At 39.1% G+C, this 24,475-nt stretch overlaps 2 protein-coding genes across 2 annotated transcripts in view; both read right to left on the bottom strand.

Moving 5' to 3' along the window:
• Positions 1 to 1,938: 1,938 nt before the first annotated feature.
• Positions 1,939 to 4,696, bottom strand: sp5a (Sp5 transcription factor a). The gene is made up of 2 exons (XM_053627012.1): positions 3,879 to 4,696; positions 1,939 to 3,570 (listed from the first exon to the last, which is right to left on the bottom strand). Exons 1-2 carry the CDS (start codon positions 3,927 to 3,929, stop codon positions 2,485 to 2,487), a joined length of 1,137 nt encoding a protein of 378 aa, XP_053482987.1. The 5' UTR covers positions 3,930 to 4,696; the 3' UTR covers positions 1,939 to 2,484.
• A 3,273-nt stretch (positions 4,697 to 7,969) lies between these two features.
• myo3b (myosin IIIB) overlaps positions 7,970 to 24,475 on the bottom strand; it is an 83,571-nt gene continuing 67,065 nt past the window's right edge. The window contains exons 31-34 of the mRNA XM_053627894.1: positions 17,099 to 17,199; positions 16,619 to 16,665; positions 15,904 to 16,127; positions 7,970 to 8,043 (exon numbers count right to left, since the gene is read on the bottom strand). Of these exons, the coding sequence (XP_053483869.1) occupies positions 15,965 to 16,127; positions 16,619 to 16,665; positions 17,099 to 17,199 (311 nt within the window). The 3' untranslated portion in view covers positions 7,970 to 8,043; positions 15,904 to 15,964. The remainder of the gene's footprint in view (positions 8,044 to 15,903; positions 16,128 to 16,618; positions 16,666 to 17,098; positions 17,200 to 24,475) is intronic.

Genomic DNA, 24,475 nt, shown 5'->3' with positions numbered 1-24,475 from the left:
CAACTGGGAATAAATACAGTTAATACATAGTCACAGGGTATACAGCATGCTTATTGGATCTGCTGGGAGGATTTTGTTGCTGCATTATGAGGACTATGAGTAGTGATCATTTATTATTAGTTTTAAACTCTACTTCATTATTTTTTTAAAATATAGTTTTAAAAAGGAATGACTTACAGGCACGGAACTAAACTATTTTGACAGTGAGTTTGTCTTCCTCATACGAATAGCTCTAATTAGCTCCAAAAGTAACACATTACAATCACACCGTTTAGTCCTAGAGACACTATTGTATTTGATACTGTGATACCAGTAGGAAGATCTTATTTTATAAACATGTTTGACATTAATAGTTGGGAATTAAAGTAACCTGTTATCATCAGGTACTTTCAAAGGACCGAGCAGAGGCATAATTGGTAATTGGATATAATAGGACAAGATATACTCATACTATCCATAAGTCACTGTCTCAGGAGTTCATGAGTGCTGCTTACTATGGGTAGATAAACAAAAACCCTGTTGGAAAGGTCTCTGAGTAAAAATACCACAGAAGCTCACAGAAAATAAATAAAATTCAATTGTATTCTGATTTGTCTTGTACTGTCCAAGTGGTGCTGTAGTGGTGTCAAGAAGGACACTAGTAATAACAACATTTTTACCAGTTTGAGGAACCACTATTTGGTGGCCCTACATCCATCGACATATTTGCTGTAATTGGCATACAAAAGTTCTTATACGCCCATAAAAAATGGTCAAATCTAGAACCCTTACAGGTTCTTCAGTTATCCCTCTAGAGCAACCCTTAAAAGTTCTGAGTAGACCCATGCAGACTTTTTCCTCTATCAGAAAGGGTTCAAACTCGAGCTCTATTAGGATACACACTGTTAATTATACAGACACACCATCAAAGAACCCTTTTCTATGAGTGTACACTACAACTGCAGTTCAGCCTCTGACCTGTGTGGAAATTCATCACACTCTCAGGCCTTCAAGAGCTTTACACAGATAACACAGTAGATTTCTGTTCTAACTTAGTGTCCTAAATACTTAGGACGTTTTGTGAAATGGCCATATCATCCCATAAGGACAATCCATATTTTTGAGATAAGTTCTGTTTCACTGTGCAGTACAAGCTTAAAAAGCTCATCTAGCAAGCCTATTTAATTATGATGTATAGTCCTTTCAGGAATCTATATTGTGGAAATGCACACACCAAATGCAATTCTGTTACATTAGTTTTTTCCTAAACTGTTTTGCTCTCCAGGTGTACTTAACAAAGTAAACCTAAAATAAATAAATAAAATAACATAAAAACAATAATAAAAAAACCATGCTGTGGTTCTGTAAAGGTATTGAGTTTCTTTTATCTACTTACTGCAAACCCCAACAAATGGAGTAGTATAACTCACAGGTTTTTTTTTTGTTTGTTTGTTTTTTTGTTTTTTTAAAGTTACATAAATGAATTAAAGGCAACTTAGAGTTAAAACAGCTGGCTCTTTTTACATATTTTCACTAAAACTCCACACACAAGTAAAACTTTCGCACTGTTTGTAAAATAAAACACAACAACAAAAAAGTGCAAAAAATATTCAGTATGTGGGCAAATCACCTTAAATATAAATACTTTAAAGCACACAGGCATACACCCTAGTAAAATGAGCTAAAGTTACGGACATCCATATATTTTACATATATCGATTTAAAGCGGTGCCAGCCAACTTATCCAAACTTCAGATGCCATCATCTGACTATAAGCTAGCTGTGATACAAGCATGGCTCCTGCATTTGTTGGGGGTTGGGGTAATGCTAATATTAATGTCTTACAATAATAAACAACAATAATATTATTAGGTGATGTAAAAGTTGCTGTCGAACAAGGTTGCAATAATTACTCCGTTTATATAAACTAACACTATTCTACACTGATGTCAAGTTTTCTTGAAGGGCTTGCTAAAACCAGGAAGCCGATATTAAGATCTTAAACTGTATTTTCCCCCTCACCCTGATGTGAAAATCTCTTACTTACTACTCAGCTTTAAGTAGATGATCAAGTTCTTTATTTTTACACAGCAATTTAACAGCTTCTTTTCAATATAGCATGCTAAAACACCCCACAAGGAGCGAAAAACTGACACTTTCCTTCAACAAAAGCTATTAAATATATATATTTACAGTCAATGTGAGATCTTCCACCGAAGACAAAGATCTTAACACAAGTTCAAAACTTGTTAGTGATATATGGGCAGCACAGGGATATGAAACATCTTTCAAAGTCCCCATGAGAACTGATGTACAGACTTGAAAATCATATTTACAAGTCCAGAAAGGTAGCTTCCAAAGCTGTGCGACTTTTCACGGGGGTCTTAAAAAACCCCCAATTTGCACTGGTTGTTAAGAAACTTGCAGATTTTCAGAAAGTCCACTGTGTATGCCCTGTGCGCTGTCAGGAGAACCGGATATCGCACCAGTCCATGTTTTAGTCCTTTATATGTGCCTCGTGTCTTCCCGTTTAACGTGTTCGGTGCTCTTTTCGTGAGGTTTGGCTTTCTTGTTCTGATGTGTTTTCACGTGTTTGGCCAAGTGGTCGCTCCTCATGAACCTCTTGCAGCAGTCGGGACAGGCGAAGCGCTTCTCTCCGGTGTGTGTCCTCAGGTGCCTCTGCAGCTCATCGGAGCGAGTGAAACTTTTCCCGCAGAAGAGCCAGTTGCACACGAACGGTCTCTCTCCGGAGTGCCAGCGAAGGTGCGCTTTTAGGTGCGACGTCTTGCCGTAAACTTTGCCGCAGCCAGGAACATGGCACACGTGCTGCTTCTTTTTACCCGGTTCGTCGCTCGAGTTAGACGTCTGGCAGTTTGGGCAGCGACACCTGCGGCACCGGCGCGCTGAAGCGAGAGGGGATTTGGGGTGCAGCAGAGCTGCAATCTGACTCTGGTACTGCGCCAAGTCCGTGTGGCCAAGCACTAAACCCCTCTGTAGAGGAAAACGGTGAGGCGCCAGGGACGACGGGTGACTCACAGCGTTGCTTTGCTGCAAGCTCCACCACGGGATGTCCTCGGCCGGATTTGGGGACAGCTGTCTCTGCTGCTGGTGTACCAGGCCCGAGTGGCCGGCTACAAAAGCTGGCACGGTGGGTGGCATGGGTGCGGGAGCCGTGTACGTCACAGCGGGGACGTAGGTCGGCGGACACGTGGCTTGTAATGACTGCACGGAGCAAGGTAGCATCTTGACCGGCGAGAAGTCGTAAGGGTACGAGGGCTCAGCCGGTGGGGTTAACGGCAGCTCATGGGCAGAGCTGTAGGAGCCTTGGAGGTGCGCGGAAAGTGGAGCTTTAGATGATAGTCCGAAAGAGGAACTGCTGGAAAGAGTGGGCTGAGGATTCGCCTCGTTACTCCACGGATGGAAAATGCGCGATGGAGAACCCAGGGTCGCGTCGTACGGAACTTGGATGAAGTCGGCTGGGTTGGATGCGTGGTGATGGTGGTGGTGGTGCCCGATTCTGTTACACGTAGCTGCTAAAAGCGCCAGAGGTGAATGCTTGTTGTTCTCCGGTGAAGAGTTTGGAGTACGGTCCTTAATGATCCAGAAAGAAGACATGTTATAAAGTTAGCATGTGGGGAGAGAATGAAATGCGCAACTTTGCCATATGGAGCCTCTGACTTAGTCAATGGCAATTTTAACACAAAACGAATGCAAGTTTATTTAAAAACAAAAAAGTGTTTACGTGTGTATATTAGGCAAAAAAAAGTGTTCTCACAAATCGAGGAACAGGATTGTAACTGATCAAAATTCGCGTAAATCTATATTATCCACTATATATCAGTCACTTTGTAGGGAAAAAAAATCCAAATTTCTAATAGGTTTAAAAACGTCACACGAACCTGCAGAAACGCCTGTAGACTGTCGTTCCTCAGCACAGCCACCGCTGCCATGGCAAACTTTCTGCTTGCGTTCTTCCTCACAGTCTCAGGCGAAGAGTCGGAGCGCTGGGGGAAACACAAAAGCGTGTTCTTGTAGAAAACTGGAGTCCCTGCGCTTCCTCTCCTCCAGATATCCTTGGACCATCTGAGGGACTGAAGGATCACTTCTTAGGATTTGATAAGGACTTTGGTGGGCCGCCAGCCAGTCAGGAGGAAGATTTATTACTTTGAAGTTTGCCGCTGCCCAATCATCAAAGAATAGCGGCTCTTTGAGAGCGGGAAGCAAATCCTTTGAATCCACAAAGCTCCTATGGTGTGTTTGTTGGTCTGGATAAAAGGGCTGATTATTAGGGGGGATGGGCAGGTTGGAGATAAAGGCGGGACAATTAATGAAGTAATCACTATGTGGGAAATGTATATACACAAATAATTGGATTTTCTTGATCAAAGAGCCCTCTCCGCGCGGGGAGCCCGGTATTGGATGGCGGAGTCACCCGATCCCCCCATGCTGTAATTAAGGATTTGTAGCGCGGCCCGTCGCCACAATGCCCCCGTGTTATCTGCACAAATCTATTGGTACGAGGCTTGTTAGATAGCTTCACGGGGGGGAGGCGAAAGAGACGGGATAATGCGATTCAACACAAAGTTAATCAGGATTCGACCCATTTGTTTCAGCTGACAAGCCATAACAGGGAAAATTCTTGTTAAAACTCTTAGGGAAAAAATGGGCCATCCTTCAGCCTTCTTTGTTTTGACTCTAATGTCAACAGAAATCATTATTTCATAAATCAGTTCAAGTGTTACAAAACAAATATAATATTAACTTAAGAAGTGCTCCACCAGTTATTCAGTCATCCCTAATTGAAAGCCACTGTATGGGAATTCTCATGAACAAATGACAAATGATGCCTCAGTAGTCCACTTGTCAAGTGATTAAGGTGTCATAGTTGACTAGCTTTGCTAATTAAAGGCGTCAAAGTGTCAAAAAGCATGACATTTTTCTTTTGGCGTTTCCTTGAAAAGTTGAGCCGGAATCCCAAATGGCTCCCTATTAGACACGTAGTTGCTACCTAGGGTGTAAAAGCTAGTATTTAATAGCCTATATTGAAATTATAGACAGGAGGGTGCTATTTGGAATCCAGTTTAAGATACTCTGAGGGAGGAGATTCAATCTTTAGTGAAAGGAAACGGTTTTCCAATCACCCACCCACTTCTCCACCTACTTGTCTACACATCAGTTATCTAAGCAACCCGAACTCAGTTGCTCCAACTGCTGTATTAAACACACCACAATATTAAACAGTCAATGGCATTTTAGTCCAGTTCACATAAAATCGATGTGGTAGTGTTTTCAACATAGCCAATGATCTTTATATACGGTATCTTTTTGTACAATGGAACTAATCCACATGTATGCCCTATACATTTCACAGTAAGATATCATGCTAAATTAAAAAAAAAAGTAAAGTTAAATAACTAAGGGTAATTTTAAACAAAGTAGTGATAAGTCAATTTACTACTTAAGTAGTCAATTTACTGTTTTTAAACATTAAACTTAAAATGTGCTCATTTTGCTCTATTATAGAGACGAATGACGCGATTAATAAATGTTCCAGATTTTTTTATTTTGCATTGTTACAAGTACTCCCACTGTCCCTAAAAAGTTTTCAATGATTGATTTGGAAGTGGATCGCTTTCTTTGAAGGGATTATTGTGTTCCCAGCCAAGGGGCAATCTGGGGCTTCCCACTGGGCCCAGGGCAACCTCATCTTTCCTGCAGTGGATGTATAAGATTGCAAAATTTCTTTTTATTGCCCCTTTATCTTTAACAGTATGAGGCATAGAACCATGACCATCAGGTGAATCAGGGGCATTTTTGTGAAATGGCAAAGTTTAATTAAGGAAAATTTGTGTGTAACTGATTGAAATTATTATTATTATTTTGTCTTAAAAGGGCCACTTAAATGACGTCCAGAATAATCAGTTATAATCAACCATTACTGGTCAAGTATAAGTGTATGAGGTTTTCCCATTAAAAAAACCCCACAACCATCAGTACATTACACTATAAGCATTATAGTTACTGACAAGATAGTTAAAGCAGGAAAATTTAATTCTAATGGCTTTAATAGCAATGGGTATAACATTAAGGACATTGCTGCTAAGATTGATAAGGTCACAAGTTTAAAAAAAAAAACAGTGAAGTGATAAAATTCAGAAAGTTTTCAGCCATGTATTTCAAATTCTCAATATATACACTACAAGGCCAAAAGTATGTGGACACCTTGAGCAGTCAGCCCTGGCTGTTCAAAGTCTCAGTTGAGGCTAAAGGATGACTGTGTTTTTGCGGTCATGCTGCCAAGGCTGTGGAACAGCCTACCCCTAGATATCAGGAGTGCCTTCAGTTACCATTTTTAAATCAAAACTAAAAACATATAATTTCATGTGTGCTTTTTGAGCTTTCCTATTCATTTTATTTTTTGTTATTGGTGTTATTATTTCACTATTTCATCTCTTAGCATTTATTCATTTCTTGTGCTCTGTCTGTATTTTTAGTCCTTGTTATTTTATAATCTTAATCTTATGTATAGCACTTTGGGCAACTAATGTTGTTGTAAATGTGCTTTATAAATAAGACTTACATACTTACACATATCCATCACATCCATATATGGGTCTTTCCCAAACTGTTGCCATAAAGTTGGAAGCACAAAACTGTATAGTATTTCTTTGTGCACTGTGGCATTAGAGGTCGAGGTTGGAGTGGGAAGAACTTGAGTGGCCTGCACTGAGCCCTGACCTCAACCCCACTGAACAAAGAAAATCCCATCTCTGTAATATCTATTCACATTTATATACTGTCTGTTTTAGAGGGTTGTAATGATAAAGTCTAGAACTAAAGTAAACTGAACCATCATCAGTAAGCATTTTATTCATTTATTTTTCATTGCCAGTGTGGTACAAAATACAGCTGATTATGAAAAAAAAGAAAAGGTTGCACACAAACACTGGCCGCAATAATTACATACAAGACAAAAGTTTTATTTAACAGTTTTTTCAGTGTTAGTATGCCCAGTCATGACTCTATCCCAGAACCCATTTAAATATATCTTTTCCACCGGACAATGCTGTAAAGCTCAACACATTACCCACAATCCTCCATGTTGTTGCCATTTCCACTGTCAAGAGAGGTGTGATGTACCTAATTACCTGTGCTCAATTTGGTCACCCTCTTTACCACACGAGTGATCCAGGACATCCAGGTGGCGCGAAAATTAGTGAAGAGCATTGACTGATAAAACACAGTTGCAGAAACATCCTGATTATGTCTGTGGCTGGAATAACTACTCTACCAACATAAAAATCTTCCCTAATAGGATAGTGTAATGTCTGTGTTAAGTGAAAGTTGGCTCCTTATTATCTTCAATAAACATGAAAGCATTGTCATATTTACTTAACTCCTATTAAAATTAAATTGTGCTTAACCTTCACTCTATGAGAGAAAAATGCAGCAGTGCCACGTGCAACATCAAACGAGAGATACCAGTTTCCATTTCAAATTCATTTTTATTTGAAACTTAACTGGTATTTTAGAACGTATTCCTATGATTTCAATAACAGAGACCCTCCAGAGAAACTCCTCCTACATTCATGGTTAAGGTTACCAAATAGGATAATGACACACACTCGCCCGGGATATGGATAGATCTGGGATTGTGTTGATGTAGTGAGCTGTAGTAAGACATGTTCGGTGGAGAAGCCCTAGTCAAATAGATTGAATAAACTAAAAGAAAATATAGTAATATGTTTAGGAAATGAATACAATGTACAATGTCAAAAACTAAAGTGAAACATTAAACAGCATGTTCTCTGAACAGTCTTTTTTTTTTTTTTTTAACAACAGTTGGCAAGAAAAATATTGTTACAAAAGTTAATTAGATTAAGACTGACATCAATTAAACCTCAGAAATTGAATGAAAGTTAAATAATAAATTTGTGGTCCCATTGTTCATACCAAAGATGACATAAGTAAACACTTTAAATAATAAAGATTTTCACTATAATGCCTCAATATTTCCTGTAAAATACAATATACATCTATTGGTTAGGACTTGAAGATGGCAATCTGTATGTGGAGACAGTGAGAAAGACAGAGAGAAAGATAGATATTAATTAATCATGATAAGGAATGATCAATACATGGGTTTAATCAAATTACATGAACATTCATTTAAACTGTATCTGAAGCACACACAGTGATTAACACATTTTACTGTTATGCACTACTTGGTTAGAACTTTCTATATTTAAAAAAAGGACATTAACTTCCTTATTTGGGTCTCTCACTTGAAAGGTCCGAGTGAATAAATTGTCTTTTTATGTTCTATGAACAGACTGCAGGAAAAAAGGAAAAATTGGTTCCACATCTGTCTCACACACAAGGAAGGGAGCATGGGAAAGAGAGAGCCAGAACAGGAAAGATGGAAAGAGAGAAATGAGAGAAGTGAGAGAAAGAAATGCTCGGGGCTACTGGGTACTTGAGCTGCCGTAATGGTGTCTCGTATGAGAAAACATCTGTGAATTTCCTCAGTGATCTACAACAAAGTCTAACTCAGAGCAGTCACTCAGTCAGCCTTTGAAGTTGCTGCCTGACAGAAAGCTGCCATTGTACTCAGGCTCCAGTGCACTGCTCTGCACTCCCGACTCTCCAACATTTTCCCCTGAAATCTGATATGGCTGGCCCTCTTCAAGCTGCCAGGCAAAAGCTTGGCTGCACGTTTAAAGGTCAAACCCAGCAGACCTAGGGTCATGAGAGGAGGGAGAGGTCATGATCCAAACAGCAGCCACAGCTCTGTGTGTGGCATGACTGTGGGCTGCAGGGAGCTGCCGGTGCAGGGTAATCGGTGAGGCCACGTTCGAAATTGATCATACTGGAAGTTGCTTCATTAATCAAATTGACTTAACTGTCGCAGCATCCACATTAACTAGTAAAATTAAGTTATATCTGATAAAACATTTTTCAATAAAAGAAGCTAAACTCACAGTAGCACATGGCAGGAAGGTACTATGAATGGTTTTTATTTATTTATTTTATTTTTTAAAATTTTTTTTTAAAGTCACAGGTTTGTATTAAAGTGCTTATCCAAATACATTGTTGCTTGCATGGTCACAGTTAGTTCTATTCCTTTAAGTTTTTTGAAGCGGGAAAGACTTCAGGACAGAGGACATTGCGCTTCTTGTTTTATTGGCAACATTACAAACTGCATTTGCTTTATTAACTTCAAAAGAGAGAAATAAAGAGTGGCTGCTGAGGGAATGAATGTATATAGCTGCTATAATGCAAGTGACAGGAACTAATTTATTTCACAAACAGTCCATAATATTACACAACACTAACTATAAATGGACAAAATGTATGAAATGTGTATTCCTTACTAAAGAAAAAAATGCAGTTGTTGGTAAATTGCTGTGGTATAAGAGGATAAAGACACTTTTACATGTGTACATGCTGATACTGGAAAATAAATTTGGGGGAAGTGGTAGCTCTGAGGTTACGCTGTTGGACTGATCTGAAGGTCATGAGTTCAAATCCCAGCACCACGAAGCTACCACTGCTGGGCTCTTGAGCAAGGCCCTTAACCATCAACTGCTCTGTTGTATTTTTTTTTTTAAAATTGATAATTGTAAGTCACTCTGGATAATGGCATCTGTAAATGCCATAAATGGGGTAGTAATGGTGCTGCTATGAATGACTAAGGTTAAGATTTCCAGTAGGCTGCTTTGTGATCTGGTAACCTTTAGATATGGCTATGAATATTCTGAACAGTAATACTGTTGCCTCTTAAAGAGTAGTAGGAGGTCCTTCGTCTGAAAAGCAGATACTGGAAGAGACTATTTTTCAATTATTAATGTGATCCATCCACACTTGAGGACTAGCAGCACCGTGTGACGGTGTTCCACTGAGTCTGATATAGCAGTCAGGCAGGACAGACACAGTGGAGCTGAACTTGGAGAGCTGCTGCTCTAGCTCGAGGTGTTTCTCTAAGGCTGCTCCTCCCGACTGTGAGCGACAGATTTGTTTCTTTGCTTCCTGAATCTAAAAAGGACCTGAGCCATCCTTGTTGTGCACACACAGCTCGCATTTACTCAATGGCAGCTGCTCACTCCATCTGGAAGGACTTCAGCAAGGCCAAACAAAACAGGTTACACCTTTGGCCATGCCAAGCGCTATAGCCTCCTTCAATCGGTACAAACAACAGGGGCTAATCGCAATTTCACGCTCTGATTTGCTCCACAGTTCCCTCCAAATCCCGCAGGCCCAGAAACGTTAAATAAGCTCATTTTCAGAAGAGACAGGATACATGCTCACCCATATGGTCATATGGATTACTACACTATAGTCCTGCTGTAGCAGTAAGTACTGATAGCTAGGCACTGATGGTGCATAGTGTATTCAAATGTTAAGGGGGTAATGATATACACAATTCTACTTTGATATGATCCATTTTTAATTGATTAAAACAGTCTAACATTCAACATTATACAAGTACAGTAACTGAAACTTAATAATGACTGTGTTTGCATAAGCCATTCAGACTCTTAGCAGCATATAATGAAACAAAGATGTTAATTAAAATGTTACAAAATTAAACATGGCCAATTAAGCATTAGCGCTCTCTGGCCAAGCTTTTACTGTTGAGCAGGGTTGCCAGGCCATGGCAAAATCGCCACACTAACAACATCTCAAAAACTGCACCAAAAGACCTGAAACTAGCCCAAGACATCTTTTTTCTTGTGCCTTAACTGACATCGTTTTTGCATCTGCAAACTTTGATTCAAAACTTGGATTTGGAAGAAATACTGAACATGGCAACCATGCTGTCCCTCAGCTCTTTGTAGCTCAAACATGTTTTTGAATCCTGCACTTTCCACTACTGAGTAGAATCTCATATCTGCAGCTGTGAACTTCCTACTGTGAAATCGCTACTGTGATTTCTCTAATCTAGATAGAAATAGCTGGGTAATGCCATCTGAAAGAATCAGTGGTATGTAGGATGAATCATATGTCTTATTATGCAGTCTGTGGAATGCATTGTCCGACATGCCAACTTATCGAATCGAGAGCATTGTTACATGCCTGTTAAATCTAGTTTGTGAAATCCTATATTATATTGCAGCATCAGCTAGGTAATCAGTTTAGCTATTCCTTAAAAGACATGAAGCACTGCTTAAGTATAAGGCACCCAAACTCTTTGGGGATCTTTTTTTTTTTATATATTCCTTTTTGTATTCACACAGTAGTCATGCAAATGTGGGTAATTCAGTGGTACATAGAAAGCCCTCAACAAATTGCAGGTGTTAGAAAGCAGAAACAAAGGCCACTACAACCCCTAATGGCATCTCCCATCATTAGCAACTCTTTGATGTGCATACTCCACTCTCTCTTTTATCTCCTTCCCCTTCTCTCACTCACTCTCTCTTTCTCTGTCTTCATTAATGCAGTCTATAGGGAAGGTGCTTCGACAGAGAACCCCCCTCCCCTCGACAACACACATCTGACATCTGTCTGCCTGCTACACATGTCCCTCACTAAGGCATCAATCAGCACATAGGGTTAAAAGTAAATATATCTTAAACTACCTGCTTATTCAATACTAGAGACAGCAGGGATGTGCCTGCAAGGACAACTTGCACAAAGTGAGAGCTTTAATGTCAAGTCTTATCATATGCGTGTGATGGCGGTGCTTAGTATTAGCATGAAGCTTAGTAAAGAATGTATTAACAGCAACTCTGCGCATATATATCAGCATGCGTGTTTGTGTGCATGTGCGTCAATAGCAGGTTACCTGCTTTACATCTCAGCAGGTCTAAAAGAGAAGCTTTAGAAACACTGCTATTCAAACTCCTGCTTTGAACTCTGAAGGATATAGAGGCAGGACAATGCAAGTCTATTTGTGCTCATCCTTTGAAGTCGGCCCTCACTATTAATATGAGACAGAATATCCTGTCTGACAACAAATACTTTTTTTCTGCCTTCCACTGAAGGATTACAGCTCTGAAATATCTAAAAGGTGGTACTGCTTTTGGTACGATGGAGAAGAAGGGAAGAAATGCAGTTTAGAACAAACAGCTAAAAAGGAATAACTTTGGTGGTGTGCAACATGAACCACATTAAACGAGTTTGTCTGCAGCTCCAGATGCACACGACTCTTTAATAGGAAGAAAATAATGGGCAGTCATGCTTTTATAGAACGGTATTAACAAAAACAGGTGCAGGACCTATGTTGTTTACGTCTTTGTGGAACTTTAGGGAAGGATCTAAGCCTATGACTGGTCTGTAGACACCTCGTATTGCTTAAGAGTTAGGCCGATTTGTAGAAAAACAGAAGAAAGGTACGACTTAAAAAATATTTCTTGCACAATGTAATCTTATCTCCTATGTTCGGTTAGTGGTTAGCCAGAACACATGGAGACAAGAGGAAATTAGTGAATGAGAAACTCCACCAAGGCACTGCACTTCAGAGGTTTTCACTGAAACAACAAAACTTGGGAGTTTTTTTTTTTTTTCTAAAATTGATTTCCATGCCAAAGCAGGGACAAAATGATCTAGGGAGTAAGATCTCTGTTAACAGATTCCATGTAGTATAAAGAGAGTCTTGGAGTGACCTATTTCATCCTGAGTGCTTCTGAGAGTCTGAATATTCTCAGATAAAAAATAATCCACATGGAATATTTGAATTATTTCAAGATTCTGAGGGACGACGACAACAACAACAAAAAAACTGGACACCTTGGGCAGTAATTCAAACTAGGGCTACACTCCGAGTACAATACATACTACATTATTACGTGCACTGGATTGTTGTGATTAAACTATTGTTACTGAGACATCACAGAACAAGAGGTCTGATCTTGAACCGGTTCTTTTTTTGCTTAAATAAATTAACGTATAGTATTAGGAAATAAACCAGGAAGTTTTTTTTATGCAAAATGGCTGTGGCCTCTCAAACAGCAAACATTAACATTACATTAAAATCATACAGCAATATAATCTTTGAACAAATAATAACTGGATGAAGTTTTTAATATGTATTTTTGTGAACAGATGAAATATACCTCGGTGGCTGTATAATGGCACACCTGTAAAGTGTAAACTGCATCACAGAGACAGAGTGAGCCAAAACATGCACAAGTGCACAGTCAGTTCTATCACCCTATAAAGAGATCAAAATCTTTGCCTGGGCCCTGGGGTGTCAACAAAACGAGATGAAGCATGATATGCAAATTGGAAAAACAGTGCCACAAATCTTCTTGCCTATACAGTTTAAAAAAAAAAAAAAAAAAAAAACCCACAAAAACTCTCACATGTTTCTGCAGATTTTTCACAGAGTGGTTGTCCCATCCTCAACCAGCACAACATTATTTACTCAGTTCAGGTGCCTTGATAAATATGAGAAATATAAATGAGCAGCAATTGCATCACAATCAGAACAGCCTTATTTCTTTTTAAGAGCTGTCTCTCTGTCTCTCTTGGATAAGAGGATCAACAGAGGGGAAGCCGGTTATCTCAGTCCTCAGAAGAAGTAGTTTCAATTGAATGATTTTATCATTATTGACATGATAAGATATATTTAATGAAAAAAGGATATCAAAGATCTAAATGAGAGAATAAGCATTGTGGAACTTCCTGCACTTATTTGAGGCTTTGAAATGGAGATGTGGATGATCTGTATTTGCTATGGGAGGTCCTGCTCACTGCTCCAGTTCTAGATTCTGTCTGTATGCTCAATAAGCCTATCCTGTATGTCCCTGCAGAACCAAGATTATAGTTCAAGATATTACAACACCGGGATACTCTTTTTAAAAGAAAACATGTGTGTGTATGTTTGTTGGTCTGTCTGTATATCAGCAAAGAAAAGTAGACATTTATTACATTTGGCAGACCCCGTTATCCAGAGCAACTTGCATTTATCTAATTTATACAACTGAGCAGTTGAGGGTTAAGGGCATTGCTCAAGAGCCCAGCAGTGGCAGCTTGGCAGTGCTGGGATCTGAACTCACAACCTTCTGATCAGTAGTTCTGATCTTTACCACTGAGTTACCACTGCCTAGTATGTAAGTTAAAGCCACTTTTCCACTGCACGGTACAGCTCAACTCGACTCAGCTTGCTTTGCTTTTCCACTGCAGTTTAGTGCCACCTTAACGTGGGTGCTATCTTCCACTCGCCTTCACGCAGGTATAATGTTGTATTATTGAAGCCCTGTACAAATACACGGTCAGGCCCTATTCCAAACGCCTTTCCTCTTCACTGAACACGGACCTTAACAAGGACGTAAAATAATGGTGTTCTAGAACCTGCGTAGTGCTCGATATGACGATGTTAGATTCAGCCGTGACAGGAACGACTTTGACAATTTGTTTGGAAATTGGTAACAAGTGAGCTTTAGAAATCTAAGAAAGCTTTGTTATAATTTTGTCTGTAATGAGATAAATGATTCAATTAATAGAATATCACCATATGCAAAGTCAGTATTAAATGACACATTTATTCAGGCTAAACACGGAACCTCTCATTGAGGAGAATCCTTACTCCCTCAGTGTGTGGCTCACATATATGGAACTTTTCCACTGCACAGTACGGCTCGACTCGACTCGCTTTTGGGGGGCCTTCCACTGTGGATAGTACCTGGTACTTTTGTTTAGTACCACTTCGGTCAAGGTTCCAAGTGAGTAGTAGTAAAGCCATCCACGTCGCTGAGCTTCAATTATGCGGGAACAGAATACCACTGATGTTCCATGTGAATACGGAATGCCCTATGCCAAAAAAAGCAACTCTTCTGTCAAATGTGCTTAAAGCATGTTATTAATATCATTATGTATTTATTTAATATCTGCTCTGTTAAGGATATCAAAGCAAAACGTGTGGGGAAATTAATAAATAATTAGAAAGAAGAGAGACAGAGAAATAGACAATTAATATACAGAATAATTTATTGAAATTAATAGAGCGAGAGAGTGAGAGAGGGGGGGGAGCGCGAGAGAGAGGTAGAGAGAGAGAGAATATATACTGAATTTAGTTTGCTATATTCTAGGCCACAGTGCTTGTTCTCCAGGGAAACAGTTACTACATGATACTGATTAATTTTGAAATAAATAAAATAATTTATTCTGAATTCCTGAGCAAAGCCAGTATTATACTGGTAAGGGAGTTCTTTACAGTGTTCTTTTTCTCTCATTGTGTGTATCCATATAAAAAAAATACTACAAATATGATGCCTCTGATGTGTTTCTCTTAATGTAGACATTTGTTGGTGAGTTGGTGTGCATTCGATTGACAAATATTATGGAATTAAATGAATACTTGTACTAAAGTATATCTTGTGCTGAGCACATTTGGCTGATGTCTGGTGAATGATTATGTTTGTTGATTTACATATTAAGTCAATTGTTTATATAATATCTAATTAGCTCCGTTAATCTATGGTACATTTTTTTGTTTGGTACAAGTTTAAATTTTCTGTTTGGCATCATGGCTGGGTTAATAGTTCCCAAAAACTTGATTTGAGAGATAAATTCAGCAACACGGTGAACTGAATATTCTTAAATCACTCAGCAGGTGGACGGACAAATTTCAGAATGTATTACTGAAAACGGATTTACTCCTTTTGTGTGTGTGTGTGTGTGTGTGTGTGTGTCTCTGGGTGTGTGTCTGTACTGTATGTATGTGTACTGTATGTGTGAGTGTATGTGTACTGTATGTGTATATATATGTGTGTGTGTACTGTATGTGTGTGTGTGTATGTGTGTGTGAGTATTGTATGTATAAATATATATACATACATATTATATATATATATATATATATATATATATATATATATATATATATATATATATATATATTTAAATATATATACATACATACATATTATATATATATGTGTGTGTGTATGTGTGTGTGTGTGTGTGTGTGTAATACCCTACCCTGCTATTTACTAGGACGGGGCTCGGGTCGAGGCTGAGCAGCAGCACTGTGTTATTCTCTTTAGCTCTGGCTGAGCAGAGCTTCTCTCTTCAGCGGAGAAACCGGAGCAGGACCAGAGCGGGGAGGAGGAGGAGGGATAGAAGAGAAATCTTCCTCAGGGACAGACTCCACCGCCAACAACAATTTATAATACTCATCCTCTCCATCTAGAAGCTTGATCTGGCTGAGGTGTGAAATATGTTGAAGGAAGAAATAAAGAAAGAAATGGATGCAATAAAACGGTGGGAAGAATAGACAAATACGGGACGCACAATTAAATGTAAAGGAATGGCAAGAAAGAGACATAACAGAGACAAAGCAAGAAAATACATTAGCACACTCTCTCATAGAAATCTTACACTCTATTTTCCTCAGGGAGAAATGTAGTAAAATGTTCATCCTTTAAGTGCCAACCAGGATGAGTGAGAGAGTGAGAGCGAGCAGACATATACATATTTCACAATTACATTTGCATTCATGTACAATTTCACTGCCCTCCCTGGAATTAAAAAAAAAAAGAAAAAAAAAAGCATGAGCTATTTAAAAGTGCCTTATTTTGAGATCTGAATTTACATTAGCAGAAAACAAAATCTGTCTCTGGTTCCTCACTTCCACAAAGGGCCTGGTCTGTTTAGATATGGCACTGAGCAGAAAGTAGGAAAGGCAACTATTTACCCAAGTTTTCTGGGCTTCCTCTTGCTCCCCTGGTAATCTAGAGCTCTCTGTAGAGAGAACACACACACACACAAAGTCAGAGAGAGTCAGAAAAGACGAGTAAATGAACGAACGAGCGAGAATCATTAATTTTTAATTCAAAGTGATTTTTGCGTTGAATGTGAACAGATGCTGATAATATCAGAAGTCACAGCATAATTTTTTTGATCAAAGAGAGCTGGGGTGAGCCTGATGAAGCATGCATCTTGCTCGGCTTTGATAAACCACATCAATTATTCACCGTGAAGGCAGACATCCTCACATGAAAGCAACAGATAAAGAGCAGAAGCCCATGCTGGAGACAACAGAGCCTGAGTGTGGGGGAGCTGCTGGTTCAGGAGGAGGCCCGTGTGGCTCATGGCTCTGGCACAGGTACATTTAACTCTATTATCATCAGCAAACAAAGTCGGACAAAGGGCTATAGTCTGGCTTTGGACTCACATTGAGTTGGCTGTAGTAAATACTATCCTCTGGGCTGTTCAGTAGTTTGGGTTGCTGGCCTCGACGCCGAGGGGTGCGCTGTAGCAACTTTGCTGCTGGACCTGTAAGAGACACAAACACACACAGAAGGATCAGTCACATACAGCCGAGAGTGACAAGCCTCCTACCGAGCTTCCCTACAGAAATCACATTAAAGCAGCATCGCAACAAGAGCTCAGAACCCAACACAGGCATACACACACACACACACACACACACACACACACACACACACACACACACACACACACACACAACAGCACAAAGCTGAACAAACATTCCGAAGTATGAAGCGTATACATCTGCTGGAAAACCCAGTTAAAACACTAATGCACACAAAACAGATAGCTCAGGACAACACAACCTTCTAGCATGAAATAGCATGAGTCCTACAATATTAATCACACTAGGGCCTCATTTTGGCCTCATACAGAAAATGTGTGTAGAAATGGTTTTGAACATTTTAGTTATAGTGTAAAGAATTCAACACTATGGGGCATGCCGTTATGGAAAAATAATAAGCGACAGGACAGGGTGGTGTTTTCCCATCACAACAGGTCCAGAAGTGTTTAATTCCTCTTCTATTGGAGCAGTTCACCAACTATTACAATTTTGAATTATTTAACGAATGGCAGTTCGTATCTTTTTATCTTTTATATTTACTCTTGCGGAACGTCGATAAGTCAAGTCAGTTCCTGTCAGTCATCGCTTATGTTATAGCAGCTATATTTTTTCTCGCTCTCAAAAAATAAGACAAAAAGAAGCTTGCCATTTCACATAGAATCTAGGAAACACAAATGCCTCATAAAGACTTTCCCATGTCGGAGAACATACTGTCCATTACAAAGCCCTGACAATGGAGACTCCTTCCATAACTGTTAAATAAAAGTCTCTTTACAGAAAGATTCACCACGTCAACAATTACGCTTTTAACTTTGTTAAATAACAGCAGTTTTTTAAAAAAACACCACCATTTATTATTTAGGCTTAGATTATGTGGATTCACCTGTGAATGAGCTGTGACTATAAAAACAATAATGTATTACAACAAGCACATTATTCTAAACCTTGTGACAGAAAATTAATTAATTCCTTCTAACTAATCAGATTCAACAGCACTGTGGTGTAATATTGTGTAACAGACCCCCTTGGTCAAACTGAATGCTGATCTTGACTAACTATTGTTAAAATTGATGAATTTAGATCCCTCATGTGCCTGAGGTATAAACACTTCTGCATGTTTCCAATATTTTTTTTTTTTATAGCTCCATTGTTTTTTCTTGATTGACATTTGCAAATATTTTAATTTTTCTGGCTCAACTGGGCTACAGGTGCTCAGTTATTGATTAAGGCAAGGTAAAGTGTAGCTCAGTACACAATACATACGCACAGTCAGTGTGTGTGGTGCTGAGAGCTTCATCATTTTCCAACTCTGCTGAAGAAAAAAAACAAGTAAATCCCAACACATTGGTCTGTTCAGTTGTAGAAGCAGTTTTTATACACCATGGAGCCTAATCTTGAAGGTAAACATTTTCTCTCCATAAGCCGCTTTAATGAGGTTCACTGAGCACTTTAACAAAAACGTGTTCAGACCTGTAGAATGTATTATCACAGGATGTCTATATTGTGAAATGTGTGGATTTACAGTTATTGTAGATCAAACAGCATGTCAGTGAAGCTGGGAAACTTGCTCTCTCATGTTCATGTTTCATCTCTCTTCTCTTTTAAAATTTCTGATCCACAAAAGCGGCAAACTAAAATCCAGGACACCTTTACAAGGCAGCATGTATATTTAATGCCTGTTCCTGTTTTATCTTGGAGCCATAGTTTCAAGCTTCTTCTGCTCATCATCGCTCCAGTTCCTGCTGTCAAGGCAGTGCTCAATAACTCACAGTTACAGTGGAACTTGACAAAGTGCTAACTTTGAAAACACAATCACATCTCAATCCTGCGTATAGAACCCCAATTCCAAAAAAAGTTGGGACAGTACAGAAAATACAAAACAAACAAACAAACAAACAAACAAAAACCCCAAACAAAATAATGGGTCATTTGAAAATACAATATATCCTGTACTATATTGAAAACACACTGATGTTTTACTTAGTGAATTTAATTTCTTTTTGAAAATGTACACTCATTTCAAATCTGATGACTGCAACACACTCCAAAAAATTTGGGACAGTTGACTGTTTACCACTGTGTAACATCACCTTTTCTTCTAATAACACTAATTAAGCGTTTGGGCACTGAGTGAAGACATTAGGCGGTTAAGTTTAGCAAGTGGAATTTTCCCCATGCGTCCACTATGCATATGTGCAATTGTACAGGGCCTTCACTGCCTTATTTTGTGCTTCATAATGCGCCACACATTCTCTATCGGAGACAGGTCAGGACTGCAGGCAGGCCATGCTAACACCCGCACTCTCTGCTTACACAACCATGTGCTTGTAATCTAGGCAGAATGTGGTTTGGTGTTGTCCTGCTCTGGATGTCAGCATATGCTGCTCCAAAATGTGTACGTATCTTTCTGCATTAATAATGCCCTCACAGATGTGCATGTTACCCATGCCAGGGGCACGGACACACCCCCATACCATGACAGATACTGGCTTTTGGACCTGACGCTGATAAAAGCTTGGATGGTCCTTTTCCTCATTGGTCCGGACAACATGACAACTGTTTTGTACAAAAACTATTTGAAATGATGTTGACTTGTCGGACCACAAAACATGATTCCACTGTGCTACTGTCCATCTCAGATGAGACCGAGCCCAGAGAAGTCTGCGGTGCTTCTGGACAGTGTTGATGTATGGCTTCTGCTTTGCATAGTAAAGCCTTAACTTGCATCTGTGGATGCAGCGGCGAATGGTGTTGACTGAAAGGTTTACCAGAGTATTCCCGAGCCCATGTCAGGACATCCATTACAGACTCATGATGGTTTTTAAGACAGTGATGTCTGAGGGATCGGAGATCACGCACATTCAGAAGTGGTTTTTGGCCTTGCCCTTTACACACTGAGATTTGACCGGATTCCTCGAATCTTTTAATTATATTGTGCACTGTAGAAGGTGAAATGACCAAAATCCTATCGATTTGTCTTTGGGGAATGTTGTTCTCAAAGTGTTGGATGATTCACCGACACATCTGTTGGCAGATTGGTGATCCTCGACCCATCTTTGCTTTTGAAGGACTAATCATTTTTTTGGAGGCTCCTTATATACTATGATTAGACGATTGCCTCACCTGTTTCACATCACCACCTTATTTCAACTTGTCACATCGCTATTAGTCCTAAATTGCCCCGTCCCAACTTTTATGGAATGTGTTGCATGCATCAATTTCAAAATAAACGTTTATCTTCAAAAAACTATGCAGTCGATTAAGTAAAACTTCAAATACCTTGTCTTTAAACCTTCTTATACGTATAAGTCAAAGTACATTTACAAATCACTCCTCTTTGTTTTTATTTGCATTTTCCCTACTGTCACAACTTTTGCAGAATTTGGGTTGTACTCCAAAGCTAGGAGATATTTTTCTCTACCTCTGCATTTTTCCCCCCAGCACACTTTCCCCTTGTATGGATTTTATTCATGTTTCATGCTCAGTGATGTTCCTCAGTTCATGGCTGTCCTGCCTGTAATTAAGGCAGTGACTTATGCATAAGCGCAAAAACTCTTTCAGTGGTACTGCTTCAAAAGTTTTTAAGCGAGAAGTTCAAATAAATTTGAGAATCATTTTAATTAATTAATAATCACTTAGCTGTAGACTTGAAGTTATTAAAAACATGAAAACATGGTCTTACACACACACACACACACACACACACACCCCACTTAAATAAACAGCAGTGAATATTAGAAGAGTATTTTAGGTTTTGAAAGCTTTAAATATCCTTAGATATTACAAACAAGTCTTTGAATATTTCATTCAGTGCAGATTTCGCTCATTCATTTTTCCCACAGCAAAGATCTGAATGTTCCCTTGTAATGATCATATGATATTGATTACTATACACACGCTACATGAAACAATCAGACAGCAAAAACACCTTGAAATGCAGATCATCTACCTTCTAAATTCTAACCTTCACTGCCTGGAAAAAGTGTGGAAGGCAAAAAAAAAAAAAAAAGATTTTCCGCTTAGCTTTTTCAAAACGTTCTCTATATTAAGACAATGTTGCATGCTATAACTGCACTTTCTTAATACAAACAGTGAGCTTTTTCTCTATAGGACTTTACAGTTTTACTTGGGAAACAACTGGAGTGTGACATCTCGGTTAAGATGACACACTTAAACATGGATGCATGTCTGTATTGTGCACTACTAAGTTAAAGGACAAGTGGATGTTAAAAGAGGACATCATTGGCTGGAGGGCAGAGAGACTGAAAGTCAGAATGGGAAAAGAGGAGGAGCAGGAGGGAGGGATAAGGGGAGGAAAAAAAGTGTTGTGGTATGGTGATACACTGTAATGGATTTGCTCACACACACACACGCACACAGTAACCTGATTTTATGTGGATCAGTTACCCAAGACAAATATAAGTAGCTAAATAAATTACCAATAATAAATATACCGATAAATACTTATTTGTTAAAAAAAAACAAAAACAAAAAAAAAACTAAACTAATTGTAGAAACTTACGTAAATACAAATGTGTGTAAATACACTGCTTCCAGTTACAATGCAATAAAATGATCAGTATAAAGATGAAAAACATAAAAATGAGCAGGATCAAAACAGCACTGGGTGAGGGGGAGGGGGAGGGAGAGAGAGAGAGAGAGAGAGAGAGAGAGAGAGGCAGAAATAACTGACAGAGGGCAGCACAGATCCCCAACAATCATTTATTAATACACTATTGATTAATCTTAAACAGAAAGAAGGAAAAAATATGAGCAATAAGCTTAATAAACTATTGATGGTTATTTTTGTAGTTTAAGCAGCAACCTAGAATATAATAAATGTTTATATCTCAACATTTAAAAAAGCTGAGAATTCTTTTTAAAGACAGGTGAAGCTTTCATAATCCAAAGCGGCTTTCATGAGATGGTTCTTGAAACATCTCTTAAATACAACCTCTTAAATCCCTTGGAAGTCAAAGGCTCCCCAGAAACTTACATAAAAGAGATACTAAAAGTGGTTTTAGGATGCAAACAAGGGATGACTATTGATTCTGTCCTGTTATCACATGCTGCGATCACCTGATACATTAAGGGCTAGAGTACACTGCTGGGTTTTTATTTACTCAGATGCTAAAGCTTGAAAAGGCATCACGGTCTATAAGGATAACTCATCAGCACATGGCTTTGATCTCTAAATGAAGCATGTGCAGACCAGACCAGAGACTGTTCTCTGTGGCACACACACACCCTACAAACATAATCAGACTCTGCAGAGGACCCGTGCGCACACACAGACACACACAGAGACACACACACACACGGAGGATGCACATGCACACACACGCTCCAGACCCTGTGCTTTTTAGTAAACACACCCCAACTAATGTGAAATTGGCATCAGCTAATGTTTGTGCCTCGTTTTTCAGTGATTTATGGCCTTTATTGACACACACACTATTAATTCCCATGTGTTCTACTGAGGGTAGGAAGATTTCCACAGGGAATGCTCATAGTATTGTAATTACCTCTGGAGAGACCAGAACCATGAATGTGCTAAAAGAGCAAGAATTTTAGGCAGGAGCCACATGCTGATATGACCATGATGTGCTTAATTAAGACCATGATGTGCTTAATTGACTCTACTGCTCAAAGAGGAGAGAAAAATGGAAATGGTGAAATGGGAAGAGTGAACAATTCAATCACTGATGAATCAATTCCAAGGCTGTACTACAAAGAGGTCTGGGTGTGTGTCCTATTTCAGCCACATAGGACACCCACCAAATAGTAGAATGAAGACCAAGATCAGCTGATAAAACAAGTGGAATCACCAGCTACTTGTGAATAAGTTTGGACACCACCATTTCCTTGGGATATGTACTACATATAAGAAGGTTTTTTCCCCCCCTCCGTACACTTGTACACGCAAGTGGAAAAGACACATGTACACTATATGGCCAAAAGTATGCGGACACCCGCTCATCACAGCCCTATGTGCATGTTGAACATCCTGTTCTGAACCATGGGTAATGATATGGAATTGGTCACCCTTTGCTGCAATAACAGCCTCCACTCTTCTGAGAAGGCTTTCCACTAGATTTTGGAATGTGGTTTGTGGGGGTTTCAGACAGTGCTCTATTGGAGCACATTTTTCTACGCTTGACCCACCCAATCTTTACATCATATTGTCAGTTAACACAAAAGGGGGCATGACAAAAGAAATTTAACTTGGTGGCAATGCTATTTAAGAAAACCCAGCACAAAGACCATAATAAAAACAGAATGTCTCTATCGACAATGCAGTACAGAATAATTACTCATATCTTAAATGTTAACTTTAAGACAGTCTGTGCTGTAGCACAAATACATCAAGTTAACTAATCATACTGACATTAAAAGGATGAAGAAAGTTACAGCCAACTTTTCTGCCATATTCCCACTAGCAAATTGAGATTTCTTGTTGCATGCCTGCCTGATGAATTGTCTGGTTTAAAGATCAGGAATACACTAGGTATTAGATATTCAAGACAGCTGATGAAGACAGGTACACTGGAGAGCAAGAGAGTAACACAAAGAGGCAAGTGTGAGAAAGAGAGAGAAAGAAAGTGATGGAGAGAAAGAGAGGGAGAGGGAGGGAGTTATGCCTGTAGAACACAAAGTGGGTGTATCAGCTGTCAGAAGGCTGTCAGAATGAGTTCCAGATGTGTCCTAAAGATGAAGGAGCGAGCTATGATGAGACTTCATCCACTGTAGCAACAAAACCTGCTAACACAACTTTTTTTAATATATGGACATATACAGTCCGTTGATTTCATGTAAAGAACAAGGCTGGAATCATGAATCACAAAATCTCTGGAAATATTATTTTATTTATATACCCCTGTACTATCAGGGTATGTTCATAACGGTCTCTCTTTTAGAGAACTCCAGTGGTGTTTGCATGTGTATGTACCTTCACATCAGTCACATGGGTTAGCTAGCTCCTAGACTATTAGGAACAATGTTAAAGTGATTAGCAATTTGTATATTGAAGAGTAAGTAGAAAAAGACTACTTGATGTGATCAGTATAACTGTGGTAGAAGAAGCTATGTGAAGATCACCATAACCAGTAGAATGGGTTTAGAGGGAAAAGAGAAGAGGCACAAGCACTGAGCCTTGAGGGACACCAACAGAAATTCTACAGGAAGCAGATGTAGAATCTCCCCAGGTACAAAAGT

Source organism: Ictalurus furcatus, chromosome 6 (assembly GCF_023375685.1).
Source record: "Ictalurus furcatus strain D&B chromosome 6, Billie_1.0, whole genome shotgun sequence".
NCBI lineage: Eukaryota > Metazoa > Chordata > Actinopteri > Siluriformes > Ictaluridae > Ictalurus > Ictalurus furcatus.
Note: the sequence above shows the minus strand (reverse complement) of the source record. Positions and strands in the feature narration are given on the sequence as shown.